Below are 12,109 nucleotides of genomic sequence, written 5' to 3' on the forward strand. Positions count from 1 at the left end.
GGGCATCTGGGGAGTTGAGTTGGGGATCTTTGCTGCCAATATCACACATAATGAAATTGTTCTGAAGCCCTATTAGTACTTTATAACTTGTATGTCATTTATTCTGACTTATCCTCAAACATAGGTAGATGGACATTAACTAGATCACTTTTGTTTTCACATACTAATTGTCAGAGATATAAAAGGAAAAAGAATAGCTCATCCAAGAGAGTGGTTTACATAGATTTCCAACCAGGATAATATGTTACTGTTCTTCATCAGAGTGTAGTCACGATGAGTAAAAGTGGTTCCTAAAATCACATCACAATTATATATAGACATTTGTATGTATAGGTCATGTTTGCTGCCTTTTATGATTTTGAGCTTATAAATTCTAGTGAATAATTATTAGTTCACTTAAGTTATTATTGGCTCATCATAGAAATCCATTATTTGCTGAAATGTAGTCAAAACTGTACATTGAGCCCTAACCGGTTTGGCTCAGTGGAAAGAGTGTCGGCCTGTGGACTGAAGGGTCCCAGGTTCAATTCCGGTCAAGGGCATGTACCTTGGTTGCAGGCATATCCCCAGTAGGGAGTGTGCAGGAGGCAGCTGATTGATGTTTCTCTCTCATTGATATTTCTAACTCTCTATACTTCTCCCTTCCTCTCTGTAAAAAAATCAATAAAATATATTTTTAAAATGTACATTGAATTAATTCAAGAGTCAAAAACTAGGAATTTTACATAATATAGTTTATATAGCTAAGCCTCCTGGTGAAACTTCAGGGACAGGCCTAGAAACTTAGTTTCCTCCCCAAATATAGTGTTATAGCAAATTATATCATAAAAAATTCAGGTTTTCACTTGGTTTCACATTATTGTATTGTTATAACCTCGAGAGAAATAACTTTTTTTTTCACTTGAAATGAGCTTCAAATGAAACTAAGGTTCAAGTTATCATTGCACATTGAGAAACATTCTCTTGAACTGCATATACACAGGCATGAACATATGAACACACACACACAAACACATTCAGCATCTTCTACATATAAATGGACTGATTTCAGGAAGTATATTTGAAAAAGTGTTTTGTAAGAACCAGTGACAGTTTCCCAAAGAAATGGTGTTATGTTACAGTACAAAAGGTTATTCATATCATATTTTACACTATTTACATAATGCTTTTATGGGATCATCCTGTCCTAATTTTTCTCTCTGGATGCCAGAAGCACAATCATCTGTACCACTACCCTAGAATATCCACCATCACCATTACCCATAACAACTATCTGGTTTTCAAATGCATGCATGCTATCAACCAGCACAATTATCAAATCCAGTGATGTTCCATTAGGATAATTAGGTAGATGTTAAGAAGCTATACTTATATTTTCAAAATGACAAGTAAATATTATGGTTTTGTTCTAAATTTTCAAATCCTGAGACTCAGTAGTTTTTTACTTTTATTTAAATGAGTATACATCGGTAGTACAAAACTATAAAGTTTACTTAATGATCACAAAGTACATGTTGTTAAATATGCTAATTCAAGGTGCATCTGATGCATTTATTATTATATTCTGGATTCCAGCATGCTATGTCACCTGTAACTGAGAAGAACACTTTATATTAACTGACTTTTTCAAGAAGTCACAATTATTAGAATTAGAAAACTCCTCCCAATTTAGCCATTATCATGAACGAAAGCAACAATTCCTCTCTTGAAACTGATATTCCAAATGTTGGTGAGAGATATCTTCCTTTTTTTCCTAAAGGGTGACCTATTTTTGATAAATTTACTTTCTATACAAGTAATCACTCTAGTCAATAGGTCTCTGCCTTAGTCATCTGGGCTGCTATAACAAAATGCCACATACTGGGTAGCTTACACCATAGAAATTTATTTTTCGCAGTTCTGGAATCTGAGAAAACTGAAATCAAGGTTCCAGCAGATTAATTTCCTGGTGAGAGACCTCTTCCTGATTTTCAGATGACTACCTTCTCACAAGAGAGGGAAAAAGAGAGACAGAGATAGAGATAGAGATAGAGATAGAGAGAGAGAGAAAGAGAGAGAGAGAGGCCAACCTCTGGCCTCTCTTTCTGTTCCTCTAAGGACACTAATTCCATCATGATGTCCATCTAAACTTAATTATCTCCCAATGGTCCCACCTCCAAATACCATCACATTGGGGCTTAGGGGTTTAACATGAATTTGGGACTGAGGGCACAAACATTCAGTCCATATCAGTCTCTAATCTGAGAATTGCATATCAGTGTCCACATGGTATTTTTACATTTTTTAAATTGGAATGTCTTGGAAAAGTCAAGCACTTTTCAGTTTACCACAGTCTTTGCCACTCCCTATTATTTTATTCCTTGCTACATACTCAATGATGTTGTCTAACAAGCCTGTGTAGATACTTGAAGTCTTGACTCTTGATTTAAACCTTTTATCTTCTCAAAATTTATCAAGATTTCTATATTAATATACTCTTTTGATTCTTTTTTATAGGATGGAGAGCCTACTAAGGGGAAGGAATCCCCCACAGTATCAGAGAAGTCCTTGTAAAGAAGTCCGTGCAGCACTTCGGAAGAGGCCTGAAGAGGAGTGTAAGTATTATAATAGGATTAACTATACTGTAGATAGATTTTGGTGAGTAGCATTGTAAAACTAAAGGGTTAACCTTTAAGTAATTTTTAAAAATAGAGGTACTTAATAAGTATTTATTGCATCAAATTGAATTTATTTTTTAAAACGTATTACCATACAGTACATGGATTCAGACCCTAAAAGACCATTGTTAGGATGCTGTACTGATAATTGGGTTTCCAAAGAGATTGGAAAAGGCTGCACAATCCACCACATCTTTCTTGGATAGTCATGTCATGAATATTAATGTTCCTCATGAGTCTTGAAGTTAAAAATCATTTTGAAATGTGTTTAAAATTAACATTCTCTAGTTTCCTTTGACCACAATGCTTTTCAACATTTAAAAAAAAACACAAACACCTGAGGACTATGAAAACCACTGCATTAGACTAAAGAATAAATATCTAGTGGTAAATATAAGCCCATTTAACAGAGAAAATATTTGATTTAATCCCATTTAGGAAAATATTTTGGAAGATGGAAGGTGTGTATCTCATCATAATCTCATTTTATTCTATCTTCATATTATTGCATATTAGTGTATATACTTGTCAGGAGAGACTTAATTTAAATATTTCTAGTCATTAGCATTTTTTGAAATGATTGACATGTTATTTGCATTTTAAGTTTCTAAAATGACCCTTAGTACTAACTTCCTTCATGGTATTTGAATATAATTATTTTCAGGGAAGTAAATCACATTCCATTATGATAACATTTATCTCAATTCTGCCCTTTTCCAGGAACTTACATTTTATAAGGATAGCTAATGCAGTGGGTTCATTGGCAGGTACAGTTTAGTAGACTTTTAAGATTACACTGGCATTTTAAATTAGTTTGAAGTACACTGTTCCAAGTGAAGACCAAGTACATTAAATCTGGCACATTCATGGCAAGTTGAGTGTTTTTGCTTTGTTCTGTTTTATTATAAAGTAAATGGACATCCTAATTTGGTTGGTGTTTATATCATTCAGTGTAATGTTAGTTTTATTTTAATTGGTAGATTTAGCTTTAACACTAGAAACAATATCTAATTAAAACTAAAATTTCAAAATGAAGATTGAGTTCATGGGTATCTTAAAACAAAAACTATAAGATGTAGGGTCTTGAATCTTTTATTGGGTACATAAGAAAGCCTTGGGGGTTTTCCTTTATGCTAGTTTATCACGATCAACTTAGTATCTGGTATAGTTCTGCAGATTTTCTTTAAAAATTTAGAAGGGATTTTTGTAATTAAATCTGTATTGATTCTTATAGAGTTACTATTTAACATATACAAAGTAATTTTTCAAGCCTCTTGTACTGAGTTGATCTAGGCCAGAGGTTGATCAACTGATCTACTGAATCCAGCCTGATACCTGTTTCTATAAATAAAATCTTACTGAAACACAGCCATCTCCTATTTACTTAGGTATTGTGTATGGCTGCTTTTGCACTACAAAGGAAGAGTTCAGTACTTGTGACACAGACTACCTGGCCCACAAAGTCAAAAATATTTACCTGATTATTTACAGAAAAAGTTTTTTGAAACCTGGCATGGGCCAGTCATTCTTAATAGTGTGGTCTCCAGACCAGCAGCAGCATCTGGGAACTTTTTAGAAATGCACATTTTAAGGGCTACAACCCACATCTACTGAATCAAAACCTCTGAGAGTCAGGTTCAGTAATCTGTGTGTTTAGAAGGAAGCCCTACATGAGATTTGGATGCAAGCTCAAGTTTGAAAACCACTAGCCTGGGCCAAATAACTGGCTGCAGATGATATTAAGTCATCATGGATGCAAAAGACTAATGATTATAGAGATATTTCAGAGTTAATATAGGCATATGTCAGAATTAAGTCTTATTGTTATCAAATATAAGGTACATAATATAACTGATGCATGTGTTATAACAAGAAAGACCTCATCAATTGGATTGTGGCAGTCATGCCATTTTTGAACTAACGCTGCAGGAACTCAGCTGGGTTGACTATGTTAATATAGAACATGGAATGATATAATGAAAAATGAGAAATGATAAAATATTGTTCTCTTCCAGAGAGGTCTTAAGTATCCCTTGTTAATATAATGAACAGTTCTTGTCCTGTTACAGGACAGGATTGAAGTCCTAAGAAAGAAGCCTTCTTTAAGAATAGAAGCAGCATATCATATTAGAACTAAGACATTAACTTTAGAGTCACAGAGTAGAGTTTATTCTGTATGTGACACTTAATGTGACAGCTACAGGACTCTCAGTATTTTTTTCTTTCATCTTTATTGTTGAGATTATTACAGATGTCCCTCTTTTTTTTCCCCATTGCCCCCCTTCACCCAGTTCCTGCCCCCTGCCCCAAGCCTTCCCCACCCTATTGTCTGTGTCCATAGTTAAGGCATATATGAATATACGATATTTGTTTAATCTTTTCCCAACTCCCCCTCCTCCTTTCCTTCTGAGAATCCTTAGTCTGTTCCATTTCCATGCCTCTGATTCTATTTTATTCACCAATTTATTCTGTTCATTAGATTTCTTATTTATTTATTTTGATTTTTAGATGCAATTGTTGATAGATATGTATTTGTTGCCATTTTTTGTTCATATTTTTTATCTTTTCCTTTTCTTCCTCTTCTTAAAGAATACCCTTCAGCATTTCATATAATATGGGTTTGGTGGTGATGAACTTTAGCTTTTTCTTATCTGTGAAGCTCTTTATCTGACCTTCAATTCTAAATAGCTTTTCTGGGTAGAGTAATCTGGTTGTAGGCCCTTGCTATTCATCACTTTGAATACTTCCTGCCATTCTCTTCTGGCCTGCATAGTTTCTGTTGAGAAATCAGCTGACAGTCCTAGGGCCATTCCCTTGTAGATAACTAACTGCTTTTCTCTTGCTGCTTTTAAGATTCTCTCTTTGTCTTTTGCCCTTGGCATTTTAATGATGATATCTCTTGGTGTGGTCCTCTTTGGGTTCCTCTTGTTTGGAACTCTTTGTGCTTCCTGGACTTGTAAGTCTATTTCCTTCACCAGGTAGGGGAAGTTTTCTGTCATTACTTCTTCAAACTAGTGGCCCAGTGAACAAAATTCATGCACATTAAAAGGGAATTAATTAGAGGAAATCTTTTAATATTGCTATTTGCTCGTTCTCTATAATTGAAGTTTCAGAGATGAAAGAAAATTAGTAAAATGTATATGAAAATCTCCATCCTGTCAGAGTCTGGGGTGCGCCGTGGGACCTAGAGTCAAGTCCCCGCCTACCACCTGCACATGCTTCAAAAACCCAGGAGACCCAGACCTGGCCAGCCCCACCCCCATTGGGTGAGACCCAGACCCACCTGGCCCCACCCCTGTCAAGCCTCTCTGGGTGGGGAGGTGCAGTCTCAGGTCCCCTATCAGGCCCCACTGGGCAGGGTGGGGTGCAGACTCAGGTCCTCTGACCTGGCACTGGGGTGAGGGGGGCACGGCCTGAGGTCTCCAGGCCCTGTGCCAGGGCAGGGGGTGCAGCCTGAGGTCCCCTGTCAAGCCCTGCAGGGCAGGAGGCACGGCCTGAGGTCTTTCATCCTGTCCAGGCACCATACAGCCTCAGGTCCCTGCTGTTTGGTCGTGATGTTACAGCGTCCAGGCTAATTTGCATATTCCTCTATTATATAGATAGGTTTTCAATATCTTGCTCTCTTTTTTCTCCTGGCACCCCCATAATTCAGATGTTGGTACACTTGAAGTTGTCCCATAGACTCCTTACACTATCTTCATATTTTTGGATTTTTTTTTCTCTTCTGGTTGGGTGTTTTTTGCTTCCTCATATTTCAAATCATTGATTTGATTCTTGGAATCCTCTACTCTACTGTTCAATCCCTGTACATTATTCTTCATTTCAGTCAGTGTATGCTTTATTTCTGACTGGTCCTTTCCCATTATTTTGGCATTCTCACTAAGATCTATGAAAGTCTCACTAAGTCCCTTGGAGGTTTCTAGAAGATTCTTGAGTAACCATATAACCATGATTTTGAACTCTATATTCAGTAGTCTGCTTTCTTCCATTTCTTTCATTTGTGATATGCCTCCCTATCTCTGCATTTTGGCTGCTTCCCTGTGTTTGTTTCTGTGTATTCAGTAGAGCTGCTATGACTCCTTGAGTTGGTATAGTGGCTTGTGTAAAAGGTGTCTTATATGGCCTAGTGGCTCAGCCTCCCCAGTCACCTGAACTGGAAGCTCTAGGTGCACCCCTTTGTGGGCTGTGAGTACAGTCTTGTTGTAGTTGAACCTTGATTGCTGTTGGTGTCACTGGGAGGAATGGACCTCCAGGCCAATTTGCTGTGGGGACCAGCTGCAACTGCAGTGGGAGAACTGCTGTGCAGGAGACACCCCTAGAAGCAGTACTTTTTTCTGTGGGGCTTTGGTGCTCACTGACTCTGCCCCTGGTATGGTCTGACACTGACCACTGGGTACACTGACTCTTGGGTCTCCAGGGAACTGCAAAGTCAGCCACTGCCTGGGGCCACCCAGCAGGAGTTACAGAGAGATCTGCAGATTCCTCTTCTTTGTATTGGGTTTGGAAGTACACAGATGAGGCTCAGCTGTGAAACAAGGCAGGCTGGTGCTGGTGCTGGTGCTGGGTCTTGGGCCTTTTATTGATAGGACTGGGGCTCCCTAATCCAGCTGCAGCTTGTTTTACCCTGAGCAAGGACAGGCAATTCATATGCAAAAACCTCTGCACACAGGTTGTGTGGGGCTGCAAATTGGATGGGGCAGGGTCTCAGGGAATCACCAGGGCGGAACAAACAGAAATGCCTGCCAGTCAGCCCTGAGACCAGGGAGGTCCCAGCACAGGAGCAATGATCCCTGCAAGCACCTCTGTCTGGGAGAAAGCCACCCCCGAGTTTCTGCCCTGATGCCAGACAATCCAGTTCCTCGTATGTGTCTGTGTTCCCCAGAACCTCACCCTGGTGCTGGAGCTCAGAGGAAGTGAGACCTGGTAAGTTCAGTTCATGCACTGGCCTTTTAAGAGAAATAGCTGGGTCTCCAGCAGCTTCTGTGTCACTGAGCCCCAATCCACACTGGTTTTTATAGCCAATTACGGGAACTTTTTTTCCCAGCTCTGGGACCCTGTGCTGGACATCTGGTGTGGGGCTGGGACCTCTTGCTCCTCCCGGGCGGCCTACACAGAGGCTCTCTCCCTCCCAATTAAAAAGGCAGCCCACGTGAATGCACGTCCAGCCCCTTCTGCCTCCATGCCTGCTACCAGTGTCAGTGTGCCTTCTTTCCCTCTCTAATTGTAGGACTTCCATTCAGCCAGCTTTCAGGCAGTTCTGGATGATGGTTGTCCTGTATTTTAGTTGTAATTTTGTTGTGGTTGTGGGAGGCAGCAAGTACAGGCGTTTACCTATGCTGCCATCTTGGTTCTCTCCTCCATATTTTTTTTAAATCTAAGACTCAGTTTACTTATTTGAAAAATGAGAAAAATGATAGACCCTCCCTTATAGGATTGTTTTGAGAATTAGGGAGATATGTATATTAACTACTTAGTATAGAACCTGGGATAGCAAGTTTTTTTTTTCCTTTCCTCTCTTTCTCTACACTTGTTATTATTTCAAACTGTATGAGGATAATAAACCATGTTTCTGGTTGCAGAAATTAAAATCCATAGAAATTACTACCATTATTTTTAGAAACAATAATGCATGGAAACGAGTATAGGTTTTAAACAAATGACATAAAGCTGAAATTCTTAAAGCAGTGTTCAATAAAAATGTGTGTTAGATAGTAAATTATCTCACACAATGGCATAGTTCTTTCCTAGTCATTCTACATATTCAATACGGAATATAGACAAAGACTTGTTTGGTCAACTCCCATAGAAAACTGTCACCTTAAAAATCACTATAGAAATAGAAATGGTAGTGGCTCCCCTTTAGTGAGAGTAAAGGAATAAAGTTTAACTCAGACAGAGGATCCTCCAGATTTAAGAAGAGCCCTCTTGCATTTAGAAATGGTGCACACAGTAAGGTTTTTTACTAAGTGTCATGATTCAAACTGCCTTCTTTCATAATATTTTATACTCATTTACAATATTTTTAAATCAACACAAGTTCTTAACCAATTATTTCATGTGAATTATATCTATGCTGCATCTAGCAAAGCAAACTTATAGTAAAAATTAGTTGTTTCTTATAAAAGACAGACTTTTAAACATGTTCAAGTTATTTCCCATTAAAGAACAAAATTAAAAACTGTTCTCAAAACCACAGACCCATTCAGCTACATTCCCACATTCTTGCTCTATTCCCAGACAAACCTTTCTGAAGAGTCATCCACACTCACTCCATTTACCTATCTCCCACTCCTCCAAACCCATGCAATCAGGCTCCTCCCCAGTATACTGAAACAGCCTTCATTCACAGCACCGACAATCTCTTTATGTTGTTGTGTTAGTTTTCTCTTGTTGTGTAACAAATTACCACAAACTTCGTGGCTGAAAATGAATTATCTCACTGTTTCTGTGTGTCAGGAGTCCAGGTAGGGCTTAGCCTGGTTCCCTGCCTCAGAGATCATACCTGGCTGAAGTCTCCTCAGAAGCTCAACTCAGGAAGAATCCACTTTCAAGCTTACTTAGGCTGTTGGCAGAACTTGTTTCCTTATAGTTTATGACCAGGAGCCCTGCTCTATGCTGACTTCTAGCTAGAGGCCACCTTTAGGTTTTAGAGCCTCCTGCAGTCCTTGCTTCCTCCACATGACTGCTCACTCCATGGAGCAAGCAAGGAGACTCTCTTCAAGGAGACCCCTGTCCTTCTTTTAAAGGATTTTACCTGATTAAGCCAGGCTCACTAAAGATCGTTTACTTTTGATTAATTCACAGTCAACTGATTTGCAACCTTAACTACACCATCACCTTTTCCATATTCTGTTGGCTAAAAGCAAGTCACAGGTCCTGCCAATCCAAGGGAAAGAGATTACAGAGGGTTTGAACACTTCGGGGGCAAAGGGGTGATGATCATGGGGCCATCTTAGAATTCTGGCTACCATTTGCTAAATCCTTCAGGCATTTTTCTTCAATGTTCTTCTTAGTTAACTTCTTAACCAAAATTAATACTGTTGATCATTTCCTCTTTTTGGAAATCCTTAATGTTTTGATTACCATAATACAATACTTGCCCTGGTTTTCCTCTGTCTCTCTGGTTATTCTTTTGCATGTGCAACTTTCTCTTTCCAGCCACTATATACTAGAATTTCTGAAAACTGAAGTCTTCTTCTAAATATACTCTCTCCATAGACAGTTTCATTACACCCACAGCATGTTATTCCTGTAATCAGATGACTCACACAATAATACCTCCAACCCATGCATCTCTCCATATATCCAAATGTCTACTTAACATAGCCCCTTGGATATTTGGCCTATGCCTGAAACTCACCAAGTCCATGATCTTTCCCCCAAAACTGTAGCTTCTTCCAGTGTTTTTGGAGTGAGTGTTAGGAGCTCTTAACCATTTCGGTGCAAAGAACATAAATCTGGGAGCCATCTAAAATACCCTTTTCTCCTTTTTCCTCTAACATTCACTATAATTTCAAGGCCTGGAATTCCACCTTCTGAGTATGTTTTGAGGCTGTTCACAAATCATCTCCTCTGTGGAGATTCAAAGATTCTACCAGATCCTCCTCTAAGTGGCCTTCCTGTGTATTATTCTGAACACTTTCTTCTTAAAATGATTCTCTGGTCATTGCTCATTCAAGAAAGACAAAAGCCTTACTTAGTTTATAGGATTTTGCATAGTCTAGCTTCTACCCACCCATCACTTTCATCTCACACTTTATTCCCTTGCCCTTTTTATTACAACCACATGGATGTTCTTTTAATTCAGATATGTGTGTGTGTGTGTGTGTGTGTGTGTGTGTATATATATATATATATATATATATATATATATATATAATGTTATATGACCAGAGAACAAAAAAACTATCCTGGAAAAGAACAGTATATGGTTGGAAAGCAATAATGCAGAAATTAGAGAAAATTACAAAGCTGTTAAAACTTTTTAATAATCACAAGAAGATAAGTACTCTAGGAAGTAGCTGCAAAATAAACAATATGGGGAAAAACAGTAATTTTTTTTTAGAAAGAAAAAGGGAGAATTAAAAATGAACATTGATGAGGAAAGGAATTACAAAAAAACTAAACATGAAGAGCAGACTTGAAATCTCCACTGGAGTCAATAAAATAACTAACACTGTAAACATACCAGGAATTGGAGGAGCAAATAGTTGAAGTCCATGAATACAAAGAAAGCATGACCCATAAATAAATATGAAGAGACATAATGACAAAAAAAAAAAAATATAAAAATACAACCTAAGAATTATAAACTGTCCTAAGAAAGAAATCAGAGCAAGTTAAAGGGAAAAAAATAAAGAGTTAATTGAATATACTTTTCAAAGTTATGAAAATATCTGACTATATATTGAAATGTCTTTAGTGTACTCTACTTATCAGTTAAATGAGGGCCACACCCAAATACATCCAGACAAACATTTTAGAATTACACTCTCTGCTCTTTGAAGAGCAAGGTATCTTTCATTTACCGTTATGTCAACAACACACAACATAGTGCCTGGAGTTAGGAGATGTTTAACAAATATTTCAGAATGAATGAAGAAATCAATTACTTTACTTTAAAAATAAAAGTGCGCCAGCTTGAGAATAAGAAAGAGGGGGATGGGGTTGGGGAGAAAAAATAGAAAAAAAGAGAAAGCAAGGAAAGAAAAACAGAGACAAAGAGAGAAAAGGAGGGAGGGAGGGAGAGAGGGAGGGAGGGAGGGAGGGAGGGAGGGAGGGAGGGAGGAAAGGGAAAACTTCTAATTATGAAACAGATACCATGGTCTCATCTTTCCTGTTCCTCCCTTCAAAATTCAATTAAACACCCTAGAAATTATTCAACAGACCATGCTATAACAGCCTCTGAAAGCTTAAAAAACGAAGACAGACTGGCTGAGATTTCCAAACTGGAGGAAAGACAGTGATGTGTCCCTTGGGTTTTCTTTTCATCTTCCATATATCCCTGGACTGGGTGCCAGAGAAACCTACATCACATTGTCAAAAGACATCATAATCATAATTATCATTACAGTATAAAAAAACAAGAAAAGCCTGTTCTCTCAATCCACCTGCAGCAGCAGAACAGTGAGGCCCCAGGCCATCCTAGCCCTGCTGTCCCTGGCAGCCAGAACTATCTGGTATTAATGGTGGCAACAGTAAAACCCTGTGTCTTTGTACCTTCCATCCAATGGCGCATAATGAGGCCCAGACCCAGTGGCTTCTGTGCCTTCCCTGAAGGTAACATTAGGGAGCTCAGAAAAGTACCTTCCTTCCCTGGCGGAGGGCACCAGTAGGGTCTGAGCCAAGAGCCCAGAGGTGCCAGAAGAACAAAGCAGACCAGAATAGCATTAGCATTACAAGGGGTCAGAAACTTTTCCCCTTTGAGTGCCAGTGATGGACTGAATGTGAGT

General features: G+C 38.5%; 1 protein-coding gene across 10 annotated transcripts in view; it reads left to right on the plus strand.

Annotated features, from left to right (window-relative positions):
- Window positions 1-12,109, plus strand: part of LRRC7 (leucine rich repeat containing 7) — a 493,923-nt gene that overhangs the window by 92,297 nt on the left and 389,517 nt on the right. For 8 of the 10 annotated variants that reach the window (XM_070405356.1, XM_070405358.1, XM_070405365.1 and 5 more), the window contains exon 2: window positions 2,497-2,594. In XM_070405356.1, the coding sequence (XP_070261457.1) occupies window positions 2,497-2,594 (98 nt within the window). Of the gene's footprint in view, window positions 1-2,496; window positions 2,595-12,109 lie in introns of those variants that run through there. The other 2 variants (XM_070405359.1, XM_070405360.1) reach the window with 1 other exon arrangement.

Source organism: Myotis yumanensis, unplaced genomic scaffold (assembly GCF_028538775.1).
Source record: "Myotis yumanensis isolate MYYU_CA2020_CCGP unplaced genomic scaffold, mMyoYum1.0.hap1 SCAF_2, whole genome shotgun sequence".
NCBI classification, from domain to species: domain Eukaryota; kingdom Metazoa; phylum Chordata; class Mammalia; order Chiroptera; family Vespertilionidae; genus Myotis; species Myotis yumanensis.